Below are 25,030 nucleotides of genomic sequence, written 5' to 3' on the forward strand. Positions count from 1 at the left end.
AAGCAGGTGAGCAGTAAAGATGTTTGAAAGGGGCACTGGGTCAGCTTGCATGGCTGGAAAAGGAACACGTAAAAGGCTAATTCCATGCAGGAAGATAGACAAAAAAAAAACGTTTTGGCTGTTGGGTCTTCTTCACGAGTTTCTTTTAAATAACGGTATAAATGTCTCCAGCTTTTCTTCCAGATCATTTCCCAGTAAGCTCTGAAACCAAGTCCAAATCAGATTTTATAGCTCCTGCGTCCTATTTACCAAACCAGGCTTCTCCCAGGTAGAGACTTCATGACAGAGCAACTGTACAGCATGAATACACCGAAATTAGCAATCTGGATCATCCTTCTCTGACCAAAGAAACCGTCAGAGAGATCATCATAATACGGCCAACTAACTCTAAATGGAAGTTTTGACTCCAGCATGACAATTAAATTCTTAGAAATGGCAAACGCCAAATTTAAAACTCTTATACAGCATATACTGTAGATGGCCGAGTGGCTTAAAAAAAATGCTTAAAACCACAATTTTACGATCACGAAGCAAAGGGTGATATCCACCTCCAGATCACTATTACACATTAAGTCACCTGAACCAAGTGCTTAGTTGTTGCTTAGTTAGTAAACAAGCACAGCAAGAGAGGAAGGCATATACCTCTTCATCTGATCTGACCTTTGAGAACCTGCAGCCTTCAGCGCATCTGCATCTAGATGGATGGGAGGAGATGGGCGGTCTTCATCACGCTCCTCTTCCTCCGTGTTGTATCCTCCGTTCATCACTTGGTTGGGAGCTAGGTAGAGAATGTGCAAGGTCTCAAATGCAGCTCACATATGTCAATGCACACATCTGCGTGTGTGCATGTGCAGGCATTACTACTGTACATGTGAGGACCGAATCTGATCAGATACCCTCAAGAGGATGATAAGCCCCCCCCCCCCCCCACAAGACAAATTATTTTAAAAAGTAAATGGCATCTTCTCAAAAACACGCAAGTGTCAAAACTGTTTTGTTGTGTGCTTTTTCCCTGTGTAAGGTTTCAAAAAAAGAATGAGAGTCAACAATTGTACCCACAAATCCAGAAAGACAAACGTTTGTGTATTCTGCATACATACAGTATACAGATAGGACTTTGAAATCAGATTAAACCTTTTAGCGCATTTTAGTCTGCATGTCAAGGATATAAGTCACTTGCTTCTCAGATGAGATAGAGCTGTTTTATCAGCACTTAAACAGAGAAAACCTGGCTTTATTCTGCCTGCAGCATATATTAATCGATGATCGCTTTTTGCAATTGAGGGCCTTTGGAAAGGGGTTCTACTTGTTGGGAGGCTCTTAAAAGCTCCCTCCCGATTTCCAGACCCTGACATTTTATAGTGTTCCTCTCCCGGTCACAATGTCAGATGTCAGAACTGCTCAGTAAAGCTGCTTCTGTCAGAGGAACCACAGAGTTTAAAAATCCGAGATGGAATTTCTATTAATACATCTGTCCAGTTTTCCTGAAATAAGCAATTAAAGCAATCTTTATCTTGGGGGTTGAGAGGAGAAAGTTAAAAGGCGTGACACGCATACCATCTTAAAATCAAGTTGCCCGATTGAACTTTTTTGACTCCTCTTTTGCCAGTAGTGTGCCTCAAAGGCTGGTTTCCTGTGTTGGGATTTGTCACATCTATTTTCTGATTCAACATGGTATATCGCCTGACAGGAAAATGCTAAAAACTGCTGTCCTAGAAAAACAGATGATAACCTCACGCTTTTGGATTCTCAAGCTCTGTAAATTTCCAAGAACCCATGATATTTGCAGTCCGCAGCTTCTCAATTAAGATTTGTCTTCATACGGATTTACCATCACATCATTAATTAGTGGAGTGCCATTAATATAGAAAACACAACAACATTCGAAAAACGGATAATTGCAGAGAGATGGAATAAGCGGGCCTTCACACTTCAATTTAGAGTTTATGATGCACAACAGTTCAGAAATCACGAAAAGCAGCTTATAACTTGTTTTTTAAAACATTTGCCATGCTTTAGTACATGTGCTTATCAGTGGGTCATAAATTTATTAATGTCAGAGGAGATACGACTTAATGGTACTGGGGATTAGAGTCACTGCTCACAGATGATCCTCTAATCTCCTCCACACTTGCAAACACTACAGTGTCAAGCGATACCGAAACAGAAGAATGAGCTCTCGGCATGCTTCAGAAAGTAAGGGAACAATCAGCTATAGAACTGATTATTCATTTCTTTATTTCGATTTAGAATTACGTCTCATGCGAGACGGGTATAAAAATGGCGAGCACAGTACATCAATTTAAAAAAAAAAACCACCAATGAAGATACTGACGTAAATAACCCAGAGATTTGTGACATTTGTACACAAAACACTTGTGTGCTGTTGATACTGGGAAGTGCCCATCCACAGTGCGCACAAACGTTTAGCAGTGATGTACAGTACAGACATGCAATGGGAAGCCCAGGTGACAAATGAAAGTATTTGGGTTAAACACCTCAGGCTAACTATCTGAAGCTTGCTTTGTAATGCATCGATATAAATGCAGATTTATAAATCCAATAAAAATCTATTTAAATATGTAAGAATATTATGCCAGAATTAGAAGGTTAGTTTCTTTGTTCACAGCATGTTTGTGTTATTTAGTAGACTATCTTTAGCAGGCCTTTACAGGACATCAACAACAGCAATGCCTTATTATCTTACAAGCTTAAAGTATGCCTTGTATTCTAGTGATTGCGTTGTGCAATATTCCATATGTTTACATTTTGCACTACCCATATTCTGATCAATCAATAAGGGACATAAAAGGTATTTTTCAATATCCTTTTTCTTTGAAGTGAATCCACCAAGCACCTTTTCACATTCAAATGGGGGTGATGCAAGACATAGCCAACAAAGCAAAGGTCCTGGTTCTTTTTAACCCCCCGGTAACTATTGGAAAATGCCTCTTTTGTGTAGTGATCCAATGACTCCCAGGAGATGAGGACTTTATCTCAACAACACACAGAGCCATGCCATATTAGAGGGAGCCCGGCCCCCCATCAGGCCCTGTGATGCAACACATCACATCAACAACAGCATACAGATTTGGGGCTTTTATTATCTCTATTACAGTAGATCCTCACAAGGCTCTTGGTACGAGGGTGAGGTGCTCATTCACTGCAACGTGTACTCAGGCCACATCACCTGTTTCATTTTTAATAAGCTCAGGGGTACCTCAAAGCAGGGGCATATTGTTCCTGCAATGCTGCTGTGTCTGTAGGTGTTCATTCCAACACAGATCTTAAATGGATAATCTGCTAAACTAATAGGTTATTGGCTCAGCTAAACCAGTTTAACACCTTTTACCAGCTCTTTAGGTCTGGCTGATTTAAAGAAACCTACAGACACACTGGTCCTCCAAGATCAGGACAGGACACTCCTGTAACGGAGCAAGACCCCTCCCTTCAGTGTCTGATTGGGTCATTAAGGATTGAACACCTGCAGATACAAACCAGAAGAGGACGACTCCGGCCTTAAAGGTTTCCCTATATACACACATACAGGTTATGCATGTAAAAATTAATAAATAAGGCTTCTGCAGAGAAATATAAACAAACCAGCCAGCAAATGTGTTTTCATCAATTTGGCTTATCGGTGTCAAGATGAAGATATATGCTGGAGAAAAAAAAAAACCTGATCTGTAGGCACACTTTCAGTTTTATTGGGTATTTAGTGGCTGAAGTCACAAATGATAAACAGACGTACTGTTTACATCATAACAAGCAGCAACAATCATAATTCTTCCTGATATAAATCATGTTTCAGATGGCTGGTCATTATTAAACATCCAAGCCGCTCCTCATTTGCTCATATAGCACAAAACTCTGCAGTCTGGACGTGATTTATCACTCTTCTGAATACGTGATAAAGCCTATCTATCTTCATCTAAAGCAAAGCATTGTAGAAAATGAAATTCTCATCAACATTTAGAAGTATCCGACGCTAGTGGGTACTCATTCACAGACAGTTAGCCAGCGAGTTTTTTGTCTCTTCCAAAAACAACACTTTTCCTGAACGTAAAGAATCAATGTGTCTTTATAGCACATCAAAGCTATTAATCGCACACACACCTGTGTCAACAGAAAGGGTCTGCTTAAGAAGGGCACTTGCCTTGAATAATAAATAGCATTTTTCCAACAGCACAGGCAAGGTGCCTTCGTAGCAGGAACCGGAAGGTTCAACTTATTAATTGCTAACTGAGTGCCATCATTAACTTCAAGCTGTAAAGGTATGCTTGCTTGATTTGTTCTCTCTACTAGTGATTTTTACACCTATTTTGCTATCAAAGCAAAACAACTTTAATTTGGATCATGCATGAGAGGAACCACTGCAGAGGGAGATATAACGAGATGCACACACTCCCTTTCGCATAAGACGTTTAAAGATCATGTGCAAGCTAAACAAAGCGTACCCAATGACTTAAGTGCTTTACTTATCAGAGGGGACTTACTTCATCCAGTGAAATGCAGCTCCACCTACGGTTACGCATGGTGGTCATTCTGCACCAGTAACTCCACTGCAAAGCAGAAAGGTTGCTCCTGTTGAACTGAAGGGCAACTTTGGGCAGGTCAAATAGTGCAAATCCAGAGTAGAAATTAACCAGGGTACCAAGGAACCAACCTGCCCTTATGAACAGTTCAATTCGATTTTTAACATACAGCTGTCTCTATTGCGTCTGGTAGTAGTGCACTCTTGAATTGTCTTAAATGATTTATTAAATACACAAATATGCAGCATGCAATCTCTAAAACCATCTGGGTAGCCCACACCACAAAGCACTCCACCTCTATTACACGTCTGCTCAGACAAATGCACAGCACTAGATCAGTCCTTCTACGAGATACTGTATTGTACATCTAGACAATTACTTTCTTGTAGCCTCACAAAGTAAGCTTCCTCTATCTATGAACAGTGCCTTGAAAGCTGTATGAGTGTCACAACGTGTTTTCTTTGAAACACCCAGCAGAATTACAACTACAATGAGATGTTGCAGGCTTTTGTCTTGTGTACAGGGCAATTTAATCCTTGCCCTCTGTCTGTAGCAATCTCTGGAAACAGCACTTGTCACAATTTCTTTGCCTCAATTAACAATAGGCACCACTATGTTGGAATACCCTTCTTAACTCTTGAAAAATGCACAAATTTTACTCCAAACGCTGTGTCCCACAGGACACTTCCGTAGAACAAAATACGAAACCTCCTGCAAAATTCAAAGTCTACTACTGTATATGGAACAAGTAATAGGTTTATTCCATGCTGAAAAAAAGAAGAGAGAAAACACAACGTTTCGGCCGTGGAGCCTTCTTCAGGTGTCACAGGTAGACTACTGTATATAATGCAAATCTAGCTCAGCAAATAGCTGTTGTATGTGAACACACAAATAAAAGAATACATACTGCATATAAGCAACTACATAACCTTAGAAAGGGATTCCAGAAAGCAAACTTTCACAAAACCATTCATGAGATATAAATACATTTACAGAAATTAACACCTACTGTAAGTAATGACAATTAGCTTCTTCATATATACAGTAGATAGATATCCATAATATACCATAGGTTCCTATAGGGATTAATTAATAATAACTGGTTGTCCTTGTAGATGGTGGTCTACTCAAAGTTGTTCACATAGCACTTGGCAGAGGTGACATCAGAGCACATGGAACTGCTTAAGTAACCAAACTCTAGAAATTCACATTACAGTGGAAGCTGTGGAAAAGATCACCAGTGTTTTCCAAAGAGTACAGTATGAGTAGTCTTCACACTTTTGAAAGCAAGGCCATTTTGTTTATTTAAATATTGGAAAACAGGAGAATAAATTTCACAGCATGTTATGCTAAGTTAAGTAAAGGACATATGAATACATGAAAAGCGTCATTATATTTATTCAGAATAATGGTCTCAAGGTCAAATCCGCTCAGCAGATAAAAGCTGTACAATGGCATCTGTAAAATACTATTTGTTTTGTTACCACAGGGTGCTTCGGCAATCCTATCAAAGAGATGCAATAATTTAAATGAGTGGGACACATATAGCCTTAACTACAATTGCATTCTGTGCTTGTGAGAAGTTATTTGTCAAAAGCAGAGGATGTGTTTAATGAGACTATATTTTGCATGTCTGAAAACTCTAGCTCATGAAAATGAACAGCATGTGTTCTCTGGCCATTGTGAACAGTCGTTTGAAACAGCTGAATCATGACAAACTGTGCCAAATGTGTATCGTTTTACAAGCAAGAAATCAAATCTGAGTAAACTGGGGCTTTTTTTTGCGATAAGCTAATGCAAGAGAGTATTAACTTGGGAATTTTTGAAGAACAGTTTGAATACAAAACAACACGATAATGGAATTATTATGGGTAGGGTTTCGTAGAGAGCATTCTTTCATCCCTAATGTGTATTGAAATAAGCAGAATTTAACAAGGCCCACTCATCATTTTTTTTTTCCAAATGCAAGGTCTTCAAAAAAGGACTCATTGTTATTTATCATCTTCACTGGTGTGGGTCTGCTTCTACTGCAACGATCAACGTTGCGACATTTCTTGTCACATACAGTGTGCATGGAGGATGGGATTTTGGCTGCAACGATGCAAAACTTCAGAAACAAGGTAGAGAAAGCTGAATGGGGCAAAAAATGACACTTTGGCATGAGAAAAAAAAAACATTTAAAGCAAATCCTAAGGTTAAGAAAAATAAATTGGCAAGTCCTTTGTACACGTATGATACTAATATTCAGTCCATGGCCTGAAAACACAACCCTGGTTAATTCTAAGTTACTTTATATACACATTGGCTAAGGACTGGTCATTTAGACCAATCAAGATATTAACTGATTTAATGAAGTCATTAAGAGCACAGATGGAACATAAAAACAGCCTATATATTTATGTAGGATCTCAGTCATTGGCCTGCAATTTAAGATTGCCTGGGATTTAAGACTTACTTGCTTGAAACCCATTTACCATATGTCCTTTCCTTTGCTGGTGATGACAAGAGAATCCTTAACGCTCAAGAAAAAGTTTGCACTACAGTCAGAATACAAGCCTAGCAAAAACATGGTTCCCGGTTTCGAACAGTGTGTGATCTGAACATACTGATACATTTGCATGTGGTTTTTCCATTTCTGCTGCATGTCCTGCACAAAAAATGCAGAGCAGGTATCCATGGGTGGCACTGTACACAATGCAATTCAAAGGGCCTAATCAGAAAGAAAAGAAAAGCATCATGAATAGAAAAGCTCACTCACCAGGTCTTGTTTCATAAATACTGTTAGGAACCATCACAGCTGGCATGAGACCATTGGCAGGTTTGCTGGCAAACTGCTGGGCTTGATCGCCGTCCGCGACACGGTTCTGAGCCACCCAGGTCTCCTGACCCTCCTATCCAGGAAAGACGAGACGTCAAATAAATGGATCAAAAAAGATCCATTTCAAATTTACACGGTGAACTGCAGCCCTTAAAAGGGGATGACACAGGGCCTGGGTATATGGAGTAAAAAACAAAAATATTGATCAGCAAATAATAACAATGATGATCGTGTAAAAATTCTACAGTGCACTGGCACAATCATCTATACTTCAAATTTTGGAGGAGTGCCAGTAGCTGTCATAAGATCTCGGAGCTCCGCGTGGAGCCGGTGCATTTCCCGAATTGAATACATGTGGAATCCTGAGACTTTTCGAAGACAGGCTTCTAATTTGTGCCAAACTGTGAGGAACTGATTGACAGGTTGGCCATGTGGAAAAGCACGCACTGTTAAATGGGGCTAAGCTTAGGACCGGAGCATTTAATTTGCGACGTGCTCCAGACTGGAAGCACGGCCTCTACACCTTGAAGGGCTCGCTAATCTTCACGGAAAGACATTCCCGATTCCAGAAGCCTCACAGAACAAATGACTGGGCACCTGGGCAGGAGTAAAATCTCAGGAGAAAATACTAGTCTGAAAAAAGACAAAACAGTTTGATCCTAGGATGCCAAATGCCCAAAAAGAGCACAAAACAATGCAGGAAAAGCCAAGACGTTTACAAAAACAAACCAGAGAATATGGAAGTAAAACAACATAAGCTGTTGGGCTTCTCTGAAGTTAATATATCCAACACTTCAGACGAATGTGTCAGAATATGACGGGATGAATTTAGGTAAGATATTCATGCTCAGGCATCGCACTGAAAACCTGAGACAGACCTGCTTATCCCTCCGTTCACTGTGATGAGTTGAATTTAAATTTAAAATTTAAAAAGCCACCTAAATGTATCCGCTTTAAAAAAACAAAACAAAACCCCCAAAGTTTCATATGTGAGTCAGACCCAGGATCTAACTCTCAATCTCTGAGCCACTTCCCACAGACCATTTTGCAAACCCCAGAAAAAATAAACAGCAGAGAAGTCCCCTATACCAAAAGGCCAACCCCCCCCCCCCCCCCCAGAGTGAGAATTAGAGGAGTGACCTCACTGATAAGGGACAGTTTAGCATTGGAAAGATGTACCTCAGGCTGAATTTACAGCAGGTGAACTGTCATGGCTTTTTAAAAAATACTAAAACACATGCTTCAAATCTGATACAGTAGCTATTGCATCCCCTGCCTCTTTTCAAACTACAAAGTACAACAGGTGGTTGTCACACTAAAATCACTCACTTTCCAGCCACAGCATGTTTCACAGTTAACCCACACGCACGTTATTAAAGTACTGGGATAAAATAAATGTCATTTTTGTGCAGAAAGTTACAAAGAGAGTGTTATTTCTCTATGAGAAACAAACAAATGTTCCGTTCAGAAAAAATGGCATTGCTAAATCATTTCTCCCAACTAAGGAGAAATCATTTAACTATCAGCAACCATTAAGAAACAGATTGCTTATTCTGTTAATTGCTCATTATAGCAAAAATGAACTGCATGCATAAATATCAAGACTTACTGATTTTATAAATCACCTTACGATGTCGAAATACCTTGATCAAGTAGTTTTCTTTACATAAATTGTCTAATTATGCAAACCGCTGATCCCCATCTTATGCTTGTCGGTCTGTTCCAAGTACAGCTAAACTTAATCGATGTTTTATTGAAATGTTCACAGATTTGAAAGTCAAATTCATACATGCCAACACTGTGTTAATTGCTTTAATCTCAATGTCCTTTACAGCACAGCGCGAGCATGACTGAACAACGAGAGAGCTGGTTATTTCTTTTCCCCCTGGTTTCTGTGTACTCTGCACAGAGTGTGTGCTGTATACATAAACAGAAATCAACCCTCTAGCTTATACACTGAGGTGGTTTTGCAACACTGACCTTCCTCATCAACTGCCTTGCCTGCATTAAAAACACATCTTCTATAAGAGAAGGATTATCGGCAATTCTAAATTTCCGTTTTTTCGTCTGATCAGAAAGGAATTGGAGGGGACTTATTATTTGTACAAGTACAAGTCTGTGAATGCAACTAAAGCTTCATAGCAAGCGCCTGGAACCAGGTTTCCCTAAAACAGGTAGAACACCACTGGAGATAGGGTTGGGAGCAACTGGCCAGGACTCTCACAACCTGCGGGGTGCCTACAGGCCTTGCAGTGACATCCATGAGAGACCCTCTGCACTTCCAATCAGTACAAACTTGCTTATTCAGTGACAGAAACGTAATAATAATTCCTTACACTTATATAGTGCTTACCTCGACACTCCACTCAAAGTGCTTTACAGGTAATGGGGATCCCCTCCACCACCACCAGTGTGCAGCCCCACCTGGATGATGCGACAGCAGCCAGAGTGCGCCAGTCCACTCACCCACACACCAGCTCCCAGTGGGGAGGAGAGCAGAGTGATGAAGCCAGTTCAGAGATGGGGATTAAGTGGCCATGACTGAGAAAGGCTTGGAGGAAATTTGGCCGGAACACACCGGGGTAACACCCCTACTCTTTTCGAGAACCACTCTGGGATCTTTAATGAGCATGGAGAGCCAGGACCTCGGTTTTACAGTATAGTGTCCCCCCCACTATACGGGGGCATTGGGACCCACACAGACTGCAGGGTGAGCGCCCCCTACTGGCCCCACTAACACCTCTTCCAGCAGCAACATTAGCTTTCCCAGGAGGTCTCCCATCCGGACCAGGCTCACACCTGCTTGGTTGCGAGTTACAGGTTGATGAACTATAGTTTCCAAGTATCTGTCCCGTTTGGTAGTTAGCATCTTATTGATCCAACAATCTCAGCCAGCCATTTTTGGAAACAAGCCAGGGTATCAGCTTTGATCATTAAAAAACTACAGCAGGCCCTCTTGTTCCACAATCCCAATGTGGAGTTTCTCTGTGCATCAGTGGCTCAGAGGACCCTCATTCTGTTCAAAAGTCACTGCCTTGGGGTCAGAAGCAAAAACAACTAGCAGTTCCAAAGTGTTTGGGAATAAAACTAAGAACTGCAATGGCTGTTGGAGGAAACAAACAGAGAAAGGATTTTAAACAGTGGGCTTCTTTCTTTTATTCCAATAAAAAAAAAAATATTAGGCCCCTAAAGTACATAATTAGTCAGAGCTTGTAAATTCATACGTTCACTAAAACAGATAATGAACAATGGACATACATGGAAATACTGTAGTCTAATTGGGCTTTCTTAAAAAAAAACACAGATAAGCCATGATACACCACCTGAGCAGAAAAACTGTAGCTACATTCCTGAGACTTACAGTTTACATAACCATCACCAATGCTGCTCACTGAACAGGCTGTGCCTTCGCAGCCTGATCAGCGTACAGGTTGCGCACAGGTACCTGTACCTTAGTGGACAAGCCTCTAGAGCCGAGCTGCCCAATTCCAGACAGTGGCTGCAAGCAAATGAGATTAGCGAGGATCAATGAGGCTTCCTGAGCCAATCCTTCCATTTAAAGATTGTCAGCTACTGTTCCAAAAGGAAGAACACAGAGCTGGCAATTTTAGAGGATGGGCCTCAGTCAGAAAGCGTCAGCTGAAAAGCAAATCGGGTCAAAGAAATGTTTCTGAGGGAGCCATGTCTATCCAAAGGCATATTTTACTGGCACGCATGTAAAAATGGTCTGACACTATCTTCTATCCCATACAGCCTTGAATCAGTAAGAGTGCAGCAAACTTGCAGGTCTCTGAACACCCAACCCACCCCAAACATACAATTAAACAGACTAATATTAAAAATTTGATGATAAAAATACTAGTTTTATAATCAATCTGAAGTAAAAGATGACTGTAATCATCACAAATATACTAACACTGCTCTGTTCCTTGAAACAAGCTGGTAGCTTATTCAGCAATACAATATGCTGAAAATAACAAGAAAAAGACATTTCAATAAGATAGTGTAACATGCCAAAGTTGTGTTTAATTACAGTCTCCCATTCAGAACGGGTCTTATATTTTTTATTCTGGCTTTGCAACTAAACTGGTTGACAGAATCATTGCCTGTTCAGCTGATATCAAACAAACTCGCTGGAGTGCTAATGAAACCCAGACATTTGGACAGAACTGTACTAAAAAATAATTAGATCACCACAGCAGAATGGACTGGGAAAATATGTCAGCGAGCAGGAGAAATAGGATAAAATATTGTAATACCCGGATATTGCAAAAGAATGTTCAGTATCTTCTTGTTTCCTGGTTTTCGTCACAAAAATCATTATATAAGTGTTTACATAAGGGTTTGGTGTGTATGGATACTACACAGACAAACACTGGTTCTGCTTATAATTTCTTTTATATTAAAGCACATTTCTGCTTTATCAGTTATGGCAACAGAATCCGGGACTTCACTTTCCACTGCTACTGTATAATTGCAAAACCCTCTCATATTGAATAAACATTTGAACAAAACAGCTATGAAAACATACAACTCCTCCCTCCTAAGTTCATTTAGATACCATATGGTGTTTCTTGCCCTTTCTTCTCCATTTAACATTTTTACCTCATCAATATTTGGTCTTCCTAACTTAAGAAAAGCTTTGTAGAAGCAAGCAATTTGCATTTGTCTAGTGCATGTTTAGTGTTTCTCTTGTTCTGCTGGCTGAGAGACTTGCCCATAAACTGAGCAATTAAACTTTTGCTCGGCAAATAACACTTTTACAGCTGTTAGGCTCACTCTGTCCAGACCTTTGTTTGGTTCATTTTCAGTGAGGATACAAGACATTATTTGATAATGCTTGCAGTGGCTCTTGACAAAAAAGAAGAGGTAATTTGGGAAATACAGGAGAAACCTGACAGTGTACCGCACAACATGGCATTATATGATTGGTAAAAAAATCCCTTCTTTCTCACCAAGTGCTTGACAGGACTAGAAAAAGAGAAACAATGGGTTATATCAGTTCGGAGTGATTCAGGAAGCTTATTGGTTTGTCTCCAGGGGCAGAGTTTTTATTAACTTTTATCAGCTTTTATCAGTTTTTATGGTTCTGTTAAAAACATAAAGGTTTCAAAGAAGAGGCCCATTTGATTAGTCCATTGGTTTTCAGCAATTTAGCTGAGGATCGAGTGCAGATGTTTAATGAAACAATATCGTTAACAGCATACTGCAGCTGGGTTGCTCGTTCCATTTTTTTTTTACACAGAGGGATGGGGGAGTCTTCGCTTGCTAGTTTTAAATTTGTTTCCATGTAGTTCCTGCTTGTGCCCTCTGGTTCGTGGCTCACGTGGAAATTTGAATAATTCCAATGGGTTGACTTTATCAAAGGCGAGGGCACAACTTTGAGGAAATTGTAACTGCAGTGTATATACTCAGGCATTGATTGCCTGAACTTCAACAAATGATCTTATTAGTCTTAATATACAGTAGGAGAAGCTTTAATGTAACACAGCAACAGTACTGGTATTGTGATCTAAATACATGATGCTGATTGACAGGCTTGTCTTGATTATCAATATTAGCTTAACAACTTTAAGCCGGAAACAAAGGATGGATTTCAACCTGCTGCTTTAGACAAAGAGCCGATAAATAGACTCAAAGACCCTTCCACCTCTAGGCCAAGGGACTCCAGACCGTCAGCAAGAACTGAAACGGAGCTGGGGGAGTCCAGGCATTCCCTGAGCTTGATTTCATTATCATCCAAGACCTTGTAATCAGATTATGCCAGGGTATTTAGATGGCTGCTTAAAAGCTATGGTGAAAGGATGTGATTAGATCTTGCCATACCATAATAGCATTTCCCTGAAGACTATACAGCAGGGCAAAAGGGGTACTGGTACAAAGGGGCAGCACTGATATGCTAAAAGCTTTAACATCTCTGCCAAGGCTTTTAAGATGAGCTAGCTTCCTCTCTCTCTCTTGTTTTCCTGTTGTGTGTGGCCCCTTTTTGCAGAATTACACCAAATCAACTTATGTAGATCCCGTGTTCCTATAATGCATTCTAAGACGTCGGAAACAAATTTCAGAACATCAAGTGCATCGGAAAACGTTTGCAGCCCTTACCTTGATTGCCTGCTATATTACTATCTTCAGGAAAGAAAGGGCTTTTGCAAAACAGCTGACTCCAAAAACTGGATACGCGCTGACCTATGTGAGCACATATTGACCAGACAGTGCAATGAGGGCACAGCAAATTCAAAGGTTCATCCAAACTGCAGTACCGTTTAGTGAAGGGTTTTGTTTTGCCAAGAAAAGCAAGCACGCCAAAGACAGCCCAGAACATCAGGGCTTTTACAAGAGGCATGAAGTGCTGAGCAAAAGCACACTTGGAGGCAAATGATGTCGAAGCAGAAACAACATAAAAGCAAAGTCTTCCCAAGTCCCTTCAATCAAAGACCCAGGGAACAAATTACAGCATGTTTCGCTAAGCCTTTTATTCCATTAAGGCAAACTATTACTAAATTAAAGCTTAGCCCATTGGGGGAGGCTAAAATCTGCCGAGCAAAGCAGCAAGCGTTCGCTTAAAAATCTGCTTTCTCTTTATGATAAATTGCACAAATCGATACCGCAGCAGCTGATCAGTAGTAGGACTAATTAAAGTATGCGTCTCGCAGAGCAGATTCTTCATTTTAGCCCACATTACTGTCTTGGCCAATAATAATAGATCGAGGAGAGACCAGGGGGAGCCCGTTCGAGTCTTGACAGCGGCCGACACAAGAGAGGGTCAGGAGCCCTCACCTACTCTGCCTTTGCAGTTTAAAAACATTATCATTGAACTCTGGCCACATCCTATAAAAATTCATCTCTGTTTTACAAAAACAATAACCATACATTTAGCCAATGCTCATTTCTCAAAAGACAGCCCGTCACAACAGTTTACAAAAACCATAAATCTGTATGAAGAATGGCTTGTCTGACGCAATTATATGGCAGTTAAGAGCCTGTATGGACTATGAGGGGAGAGAATAGGTTCCCAGAGAGGGAGTCGGACTGGACTCAATGAGTGGGTGACCGTGACCCTACTTTCACCTTCTCTCTCAGGTCAGCTGAATGATGATGATGATGATGATGAAGAAATGAGACTGCACAGAGCTCTCTGGGAAGTTGGTCCGGAGTTTGAGCCTCCTGGAGTTGCGATTTTGTTCCAAATACATTTAAAAAAGGCGCACTGCAGTCCCTGTCAGTAACGGCTGTAATAAAGACTAGATAAGAAGTCATTTTGACACCCAGGGTTTTAAAACCCAAAAAATCACTTGGTGCAGAACGCCCCAGGCCCCACTCAGCTTTGTTCAACAAACAGATGGAACAGCTCCGATGTGCTCAAGTCCTAAAAACCACTGGGCATTGCGCTAATCACTCACCCATTTTATAGGCGCTGGGCTCAGCTTGAGTTTGTCCCTGATCTGCACTTAAAATGACAACTTCGCAGTGCAACCAGGCACCACTCAATTTGAATCTCCATTAATTTAGCCGAGGAGGATCAGAGACTAGACGGTAGCAGATACAGAACCAGAATTAATGAAAGGTATAGCCTAAAAGGGGGAGAAGTGCCATTTTAAATAGAGGCAGGGGAGACCTTTCACAGTCTTAAATTAGAGAAAATGCAATACTTCTGACTAGTTCTGCATTGATCTTCGGAAAGGCCTGCGGTTTTAAACAATGCATTTTTTTCTGGCAGCTTCAATTCAGTTTAAAGACGGTTTTGTTTTTAAAATGAGGTTTCAAGTGCAAGCAGATTCTTGAACGTGAAGCTGACAGCTGACTGTTAGACTGCAAACACATATGAAATGTAACAGTTACAATGATAAAAAAATATATATTTTTTTAGATTCTTGCTACTACCACCACTGATAATAATAACCTACGGGGTTTTCCACCTAATTCCTGTTCTAATTAATTTTATCCAGTGGATATTCCATTCTCTGATCTTTCATGCTACTGTATATACAGAAACCAGATCTGGAATCTCCACACGGCCTGTACAGTATGTGCAGACCTGGCTGAACTGTTAAGGCCCAGTACCTCGTTGGGTCTGTCCAGGCTCCGCGCCACGACTAGCTGGATCATCCCGCGGATGTTGCCCTCCATGGACATGGACCGGCGAAGGGTTTCCATGGCGTCGTGGTTGGACTTCCCCAGGAGAGATTCCCCATTCACGGCGATGAGCTGGTCGTTCGCCCGCAGACGCCCGTCCTGCGACAGAGAAAGAGCCCTTGGTCAACAAGCACAGCTTTTCCACGTCTTCCTCGACTGATGTGTTGAATTATAAGGTAAGGTAAGATCACTTTATTGGCCATATACAATTTCTTGCATTAGGAATTTGTCTTTTCGCATAACCCAACTTCCTCTCTATGAGACACACAGGCACACAGACAGGGAGAGAGGCTTGGGGTCAGAGTGCAGGGTCAGCCATTTATACAGCACCCCTGGAGCAGTTGGGGTTAAGGGCCCTGCTGGCCGCGGGATTTGAACCGGCAACCTTTCAGCCACAGGCGCAGATCCTTAGCCACAGAGCAACCGAACCACACTGAATTATGCACAGCACAAAAGGAATAAAATTCAAGTGGAAACTTGTTTCACTAGGTGTAAAGAACACCGACCCTCAGAATCTACGCAAGGTCAGCAAATCACATTTTCAGTAAATTATGTACAATAAACTCTTGATGTCTGTCAAGACAAGGCAGAGGCAACATACGAGAGAGTTGTACTGTATGAGTCTCCCTCCTGAAGGACTGGTTCCATAAAAAAAAAAGAGTATAAACAATTCAATGTAGACATGGTTTTCGACTCTTGAAACTTAAAACATCACAACAATAGAACACACACTCCACACAAACGCATTCACCACTTGAGTCAAGGGTGTTGAAATTTACTTCTGCTTCTCTACAACAGGCACAACCTGTAGCACGGCTACGATCATTTTCAACAACACGATGACTTTCATAAAGCGGGCTGAAACTGCAAAAACCATCAGGCTGTTGATGGATATCATGTTATTTTAAGCAACACAAAGCAGGCAATGCCAATAAGGACCACTGTCCATGGCCTGCTAATCACTCCCCATGTCTTCCTGTGTAAATGTGAGTCAGGCAGTTATTTAACAAACCCAGCTCGGGGTTTATAATGGTGCATGACTTTAGTGGCTAAAGCTCTTCAGCTGAGCTGCATGACAAAGAATTATGATGTCTGAATATTAAATGGAGTGCAAGAAAAAACCCCAGGAAAACATATTACTTGGAATAATAATGCAACACAAAAGCCTTTAGATCTTTTTCTCATCTTTCATTCATTTAGGAAAATTGCTTCTGTATACGGGTTTAGTGGGAGACAGAAGTAAGGTTTACATTTGTTCTGCGAGACTGCTCAAAACAGAGAAGTGATCTTTATTATTTTCTGTTAGCATTATGCTAATATTGGTGCTTAAAGATTTGACAGTTTTATCAACATAATTTGATCTTGTCACACCGTGTTTTATGAAAGCTAATCTTTGTATTTTGCAGGTGTCTTGATTCAGTAGATTGCACAATATCTTAAAATTAATATTTATGTAGGAACACTGCACGCAAATATTTCAGCAGTAATGATTCAAATAAATTCCTTTCTCATTGGATTGAGAAACAAAGATACTTATTTGCCCTGCAGGCTAACTGGGCAAAATTCCAGCTCCATACTTATTAAATCAGATAGGCAACTTGCCCAAAAACATGCTCAGTGGGAGAAAGCAGGCCTGATGCAGCAGTTAGATACACCTGTAACACAAAAAGGCTTGCACAAAATAAAATGAACATGAACACATTACTGCTGCCTGAAAACGTTTCTAAGAAGAACCCACCTATTGTTGGAGCTGATCCTATGCACACATTGACTTTTACCCAAGAAGTCTGCTTATCGAATTTCATCTAAAAACATTTTTAGGAGCCGCACTTGTAGGATCAACAAAAAACAAAGCATGTCTGTTAACAAGAACTGCAAGCTATTCAGACTTTATTCCATAATGGCAGCAACATCTATCCCAGACTTTTAGGAGGTGGTAATGGATTTGCAGGCATCTTAGTGCTGTCATCTGTTAACTGTGACCTTTAACCTGGCCTTTAACTTCTAAGGCAAGATCTGTGCTGACCTTCAGAAATCTACTGAATTAGTACCAAGCCCACTTTCACTCTTTAATTAAATACTGACTAAGCGCTGACGGCAGGGGGAAAAACGGGGGCATAAAAACACATCTAACCACAAATATCTTCTTCTGCCGTTCGCAGCTGCCGTCTCAAAATGTGTTTTTTTTTCTCACCTCGCCCAAAAATTGGGAAAACGCACCGTCAAGGGATTGATATTTCACATGCTCGCAGCAAACCCACAGGCTTTTATTTTTTGGAGCCTGTTGACCTCAGAAGGCAAATGATTTAGCTCATTTTGCCTTTGATTGCACCAGGGCTTGTGGTTCTGCAGAAAACAAAAAAACCTGGCGAATATTGAGCAGCCACAGTAGAAAAGTGAAATGGATGAAAAAGGACCTCACTGGTGTTTGGGGTGGGGGTTCTTCTGCTTCGTTAACTAGGACTTGTCAGAAAACTCGGGATCAGAAATTCTGCTGGGACTAACAACACAGATAAAGCCATAGCAGAGACTCTTTATGTTCCTAACTGGCATCTGAGATCTTTTGTGAAGGTGCTGACAGTTACCAAGTTGAAAGTATCAGGAATTCTGTGTCCCCACATTTGCACAAAGAAGAGATGTAATATGTGATTATCTACATAACACAAAAGGCACTGCTTCTACGCAGGGTCATTTCTCACACTGATCTCCCTTTCAGCCCCAGTAAGACACTCAAAGGGAAAAGGAAAAAAGTGAGAGATCCATTCATCGTTGCCTTTGTAGCACTTCCAAATAAGTTTGATAACTTTGCACTACTTCAGTTGCACTGTGGGAGCTCAGGGAGCGAGCAATCCGGGATACAGATTCGGCTTTAACCTCGTTCAGGTCGGAGAACAGCTTCTTAGCCATGAGGTCAAGACTCCCTCTGGCCCCCAATAGACGGAATGATTCAAGAAGCTTCTGTGAGAGCAAAGATGGAGTGGATAGAGGCTAAATGAATGCTGGGAAGGAGGTGTTTATTACCCATGCTTATTCTGAGTTCAATGTGCTTGAGGAAGCATGTCAGCTCTCTTGTCATTTTCTGGGGGTTGCTGTGAAGGATCCCTCATTCCAAACTGCACAATTTTGTCTGTAACCAGTTTGAACTGTACACATCAGCAAAGCAGTAGGGTGAGATTACAGCCCAACTGAGTGTCTTGCAAGTATCTTGCTCATAAAAAAAAAGACACAAACACTCCTGATAATGAGGGTGTTTTTCCAAAACAACCTTGCACTTTGCTTCAATGTCAAGGAGGACCCTCTTGAACGGTGTGACCCCAATGGCCACCACAGTGACGCACAATGACCACAACAGCCTCCGCAGAGAGACCCAAGAGAACAGGCTCTGGTACCAGAAGGTGAATGAAGGCAGCTCCTCTTTTTCTCCAAAACCTTCTGTAAAACGTGATCTGGCTGCTGATGTGTTGAATTATGCGCAGAACAAAAGGAATAAAATTCAAGTGGAAACTTGCTCCACTAGGTGAAAAGAGCACTGACACTCAAGGTCAGCAAATCCCATTTTCAGTAAATTATGTAGAATAAAACTCTTGGTCTCCGTCAAGACAAGGCAGAGGCAGCATAAAAGAAAGTTGTATTGTACAGTATGAGTCCCCCCGCTGAGGGCCTGGTTACATAAAAAAAACAAATACAGAGAATAGCCAATTTAATGCAGACATGGTTTTATAATCTTGAAACTCAAAACATCACAGCAACAGAACACAGGTTACAGGTAAGGATGCTGGCCCTTCTATTCTACGAAATACGAAAGGGGAATGTGGGTCTTAGGAAGTTTAAAGTGAACCATTTTTCCATCACTGTGTTGAGAAGCCAGGATTTCAAGAAGAGTATTTACAAAACAAGCTACAACGTATGCAGTGAAAAATCTCAGTAAGGAAAAAGATGCTATTTCATACTAATCTGAAGCTTAAGGTTTTCCATATTTGACTGCAGTATACGGTCAGTATATACCTTTGGAAGCTGTTTATTATAGGTGTGATCATTTCTATTTTTCACCAAACCTAGGCTAACCTAGTAGTTCTTGTAAAACAAGAGGGCAACATGTTGAATATAAATTGGTGCACACAGGTATTTACACAGAAAATGAAATATGATCCACATTTCATGTATAGCAACAAACTGTAACTAGACTGCCGTACATTATTAATTACGCAGAGAGGCTGACTCAGCAGCCAATATGTCAAAATGTGGAATTTATGAATGTTTCAGGCTTTTAACACACAACTGGGAATTGCTTGTAGAGACTGAAGAGCAAACAGGATCCTGAGCCTACCATTAAATAAATGTATGATTTCTTTTTTCAGATTGGTCTCTGTCACCTCCAGCCAGAGGAGAAAAAAAAAAGGTGGTCTTTAAAGCTAGCAGAAGAGAACATGCCAGTCATGCTTTGCAGATTTTGGGTTAACCACATTGTTATAAAACACAATTTCAAGCGCTGGCGCATGTGAAGTATTTCTGCGGCACGGGCCAGCTAACGCGCCAATTGGGGGGGAGAAATTCTGGTGCCCACCTGCTGGAATAGGTTCTAGCTAATAAGCGGGGTCTTTAATTTTTCAATTATCGTTCACATCCTTGATGAGGAATCCAGAGTGCTTGGAAAGGTGAGGCACACTTCAATTAGTTTTAGCTGCTATACTGAAGTGTGATCATGAGAAAATCAATATGAGGCTTTGAAACCGGTTCATTAAAAAGGCCAAGGAGAGGAAAGCAGATGTTTTTCTAACAAAAAAAAAATCGGTGGAGATTTTCTTATTTTTCTCTGGTGTACGTCTTCTTTTTTGTTCCATGCCTGAGATCACCGCCTAACTGTCTAGTGCTGACCTGAACCCTTTCTGTGTTTGAGCATTTAAACCCAAGGAACAGACTGTATATTGTGGGAGACCATCACACTTTAGAGCTATAGAAAGTCTTATTTTTTGTGGATTGTGCCATAAAGAGAATATTGAAGTGTTATCCACCAAACACCTTAGCAACTTGGATGCAAACTCTGAAAAATGAAGTGTATACAAACACCAGCAGATGTGTGGGTCCCCCAGGTGCTGGTTTTTAGATTATTCATAAGGATTGCAGTATAAATTACTTAAAACACTACAAAACAATGATCCTCACAGCGAGGCAAAGCAGAACACGCAAACAAAGTTCAATTCTGAACAACTTTAGAAGCTCATACAATTTTGGTGTAAAAAAAACTACTTTTATTCCTTGGTACAAAACCGGGAAGCACACGGGCCCCACACCTTACAGACGAATAGACATTAATTCACATGGCATTGTGAGTTATCTATGCAGTGTTTTTATAGGAACTTCTTTCAGCTTCAATCTGTTAAAAGGTTTCAAGAAGAACAAATGCTCTTCATTAACCCCCAGTATACTGTCAGGCTAAGAAGTATTGAAGTTGTGAGAAGCGTCTGGTGATGGAGAAAAAGAAAACCATTAACCATTCATCCATTATCAGACAGCCACTTCTTCCTGGGATACAGCAGCTGGGATCCTATCTGGAAAGGGCTCAAGACAGGGCTACACACTAGACAGGCCGCCAGTCTATTGAAGGACAGAAGTGCATGTGCAGACAATTAAGAGCCACCAATTAACCCAGTCAACGTGTCTCTGGGAGTCGAGAGGAAACAGGAGCACTTGGGGACACTCATGCAGACATAGGAGGACCATGCAAACTCCACACAGAAAGCACCAGAGTCCAGAATCGAACCCCAGACCCAAGAACAGTGAGACGGCCGCCCTTATCGGTCCTCCGTGCATGTAGGTCTTTCTTTTTGCGCTGCGTAGTATCATTCTTACTTTTTGAAGGGCTCTGCCCCTCTTGACAGAGGGTAGTTTTTACACTACACCATTTATACCACCATGCCCTTTATAAGGTTTGACCAGTCGAGAGCAGCGCTGTCTGGACTGATGCCCACTCAGTGTGTTGTGTTGCAGATGTCAAGAGCAAAGCTCTGTCCCAGACCGAGGGCTGCTGAAAACCTTTGGTCATTATCTGACAAGGTCAAGAATTCTGGGCCGAAGGGCAGGAGGTCAAAGGAAAAGGGGGATCTTAAATAATACAGGGCAGCTGCTTCGACTTCGACGGCCACTGTGTTTGGAGTCTCCCTTGACGCCAGCCCCCCCTCCTCCTCCCCCTCCCCACGCAGTACCTTGAAAGCTGCCCCTCCATGGATGATGGATTTGATGAAGATGCCGAGGTCGGCCCCAGTCTCGCGGGACTTGTTTCCTTTCAGGCTGACCCCCAGGCCTGCCGAGCCCGAGTCGTTCAGCGGGATCTCGAACATCAGCTGCTCCTTCGACTCCAAGGCGGGCACGGCCCAGTCCTGCTCGCCCTTCTGAAACATAAGAGAGTCAAGGTAGTGGCCGTGACCCCTCGGCACATCTCAACACCAGGAGATTTCCAGGTGGTGAAGGCACAAAATGAGGCCGTCTCCAGGTTTGAGCTGCTGAATTCAAAACGCAGAGAAGATGACTACTAAGTGATCGGCATACCCAGGTAATAACGCCTAAGAATAAAATAAAATTAGTAAGAAAGCAACAGAAGCAGTGTGATTTTAACAGAATGATCACACTGAGACCATACGGAGCATGGTTTTGTGCAAGTTAAATGACATCATACCTAAGGAGAATGGTTTTGTACAGACATAACTGCAGTCCTTAGAACTATGGAAGCCAGGAAGAGACATTAACAAAGATGCATATTTAGATTGGCCTCTATGGCTACACTAAGGTAATACCTCACATAGTAACAGTAGAGACCATACTCTTTACACAAAGGGGTCTGGGAGTATAGAACAAACCAACCTAGCCAAGTTGTTAAAGCAGATATTCTGGTTTCCCTCAAGAAGATAAGAAGTCTCTTATAGCTCCTAGAGTATTAACTTTTGTTGAAGCATCAAAAGCATTGTTCTGGATTGCCAGTAACATGCTATGTCAATGCGCATGTCAGACTTCCAAGAGCCGAAACTGCATATTTAATGACAGAGAGGTGAATGTCGGCAAAAGGCAGACAAAAAGGAGACAAGGAGGCATTTACCCAGTGTGAAGGAACAGATTTTATAAAGCATTAACACCTACACAGAGGACAAAAATAAAACGCTGCCCACTGCAGTAACATACATATCTAAGAGCCTAATTATGAAGCTCCTGGGGGTTAAATAATTCTACTACGGAAAGCAACACCACTGTTTTACCTTTGTAATGATTCAAAACAGTTCCCAAAAGGTCCACAACAGATGAAACCAACTGACATTCAGAAACTATAAACAACTACCGCAAATGCTATACTTTAAATAGGGGAGTTGATTTACGTTCTTTTAATAACAGCATACTTTTCCCAGAGGACCACTAATATGGAGATGTTTGTTTTTTCTCTAATTTTGTTGGGTTTTCCCCCCGACACACTGGAGGAATCCAGAGAGCAAAATTAAACCACGTCATGACACAAGTTGTCACAATGTCAACCCCACCCCCAAAACGCCATCTGAAACGAAGACAAAGAAAAAACAGATAATTTGTATGACTTGCTTGACAATTTTATTATATTTAAAATAAAAACCACTGCCAGGTTTTCACTCTTCATTAAAATGCCATTCCGGCTTATTTACAGACATTCACGGCCTATAAATTTTATTTTAAAAGCCAGTAGAGCTGAGTCTGTGTTTACCAAAGACAGATATGATTTACAGTCACTCACCCAAGGTAAATGTAAAGGGCCTCTTCTTTTTACTGTATGGATCAGAACAACACTGAACTCTGCAATTCATTCTCCAGCAGTTTGTTAAAAGTTCACGTCTTGGCTCATGAAAATATAGAACAAGTTTCTATGTTCTTAAGAGGAGCAGTGTATCCGTTTAGTACTGCCACTTCCATTTTCAATTTCTGTAAAGTTTTGTTTGTGCAGCTTGTATCTACAACTGATTACACGATTTAGAAGCTTCTCCTTTGAATGCCACCAGATCTGCCTATACCCAGCGTCAAGGCTTAAATCGACTATCTTTATCTTTACTTAAAATCAGAATCAAGATATTCTTGTGCAGTCAGGTTTACATTATGATTATGAATTGCTCTGTAGTGGGGCTGCTGGAGAATGACTCAGCTGGGTAGAGCATTTCAGCGGGGGATGAGGTGGGTCTGCTTTGGGATTCTTTCTGAATGAAAATTCCAATGTAAAGAAGCCCTTTCATTATTATTAATAGTGAACAAGCGTCTCAAAAGACGTCTAGAAATGTAACACAAATACAAATACTTTATGCCAAGCTTTAATCATAAGATGGAAAACACTGAGCCTGAAGACACTACTTATAAAAAATGTTTAGGCGTCTATGTAAACTTGTCATTGCCATTGAACATGAAAATTCAGAAGGGTAGGGGCAACCAGATCTGATTTTCGTTACAAATACTCAGAAGGAAATGGATATTTTAGCACTTTATCAATTATCCAAATGGCAGAAAGTTGTCTTTTAGCAGTTAGATACCAACATCATATTGGACACGGCCCAATGCATTTATTCTTTGCCGGGGAAATATTAACTGCAGCAAAAACAAAGAATAAGAGGTTTTAGGTCTCTATATGGGAATTTATGCATAAAAAAATTCTTATTTGAACAGCTGGCACTTTGAAGTCAACTGTCCTTCAAAGTACAGATTTTGCAAGAGTTGTTCTGTGTAAAAATGCTGCCTCTCTCGACCCCTGTGATTAAAAACCGTGATCAGTTTACACCCAATTTGTTTCTCCTCTTTTCCTTTATTGCTGAAACAACACTTGCACTCGACAATGCAAAACACGTGGTTGGAGTGGAAAGTTTAGGGTCTAAAATCAAAAGCAACAGACTGGAGTAATGAGGTCAAATAAAGGATAGGGTCAGCTTCGAGACCCAGCTTGGGCTACTCAACCGTGACCTCTGACCTGAGTGGCGATTTTAAGAGAGCCGTATGTACACTGTAACTGCCATTCAAGCTCTGTTTTGTCTGTCCTTCTGAAAAGGATACAGACATTGATTGAATCGTGGTTTCTTTTTTTCAGGTCGTTGATCCTTCTAGGTCTTTTTACAGGACTGGAGGTCTTAACTGAGCTGAAAAAAAAAATGGCCACTCCTAATTTTCCTTTTTTTAAAATATTTTAATCTCCAAATAGCTCTTGTGACATTCCCATCTGATGAGACAACACAGCGGAGAGAATAAATCTTTGGTCTCATAACTGATGGGTTGTGGGTTCAAGTCTCTGCTGCTGTTATACCCTTGAGCAAAGCACTGTATAATAACACGTCACAGGCAGCACAGCTCCTGCCAGCATACAGGAAACCACCAGGCCCACCAGGTTGATGGGAGCTAGCTAGCACCCTGGTCGGCTAATCCCAACCATACCCTTGGTCGAACTGCGCGTTGGACACTTTGCATGTTTTGGGAAGCCCGTTCAAGCCTGAATCACCCATTCACAGAGCTCAGCCCGCCCTCAGGGGAGCCCCCTTAAAGCTGGAGCCACTGGGGC

At 41.2% G+C, this 25,030-nt stretch overlaps 1 protein-coding gene across 4 annotated transcripts in view; it reads right to left on the minus strand.

Moving 5' to 3' along the window:
- Positions 1 to 25,030, minus strand: part of pard3bb (par-3 family cell polarity regulator beta b) — a 313,361-nt gene that overhangs the window by 146,386 nt on the left and 141,945 nt on the right. For 3 of the 4 annotated variants that reach the window (XM_069196274.1, XM_015359591.2, XM_015359594.2), the window contains 4 exons: positions 21,690 to 21,875; positions 15,415 to 15,585; positions 7,294 to 7,426; positions 643 to 778 (listed from right to left, as the gene is read on the minus strand). In XM_069196274.1, the coding sequence (XP_069052375.1) occupies positions 643 to 778; positions 7,294 to 7,426; positions 15,415 to 15,585; positions 21,690 to 21,875 (626 nt within the window). The remainder of the gene's footprint in view (positions 1 to 642; positions 779 to 7,293; positions 7,427 to 15,414; positions 15,586 to 21,689; positions 21,876 to 25,030) is intronic. The other variant, XM_015359593.2, reaches the window with a different exon arrangement.

The sequence above is a fragment of the Lepisosteus oculatus genome, chromosome 12 (assembly GCF_040954835.1).
Source record: "Lepisosteus oculatus isolate fLepOcu1 chromosome 12, fLepOcu1.hap2, whole genome shotgun sequence".
NCBI classification, from domain to species: Eukaryota; Metazoa; Chordata; class Actinopteri; order Semionotiformes; family Lepisosteidae; genus Lepisosteus; species Lepisosteus oculatus.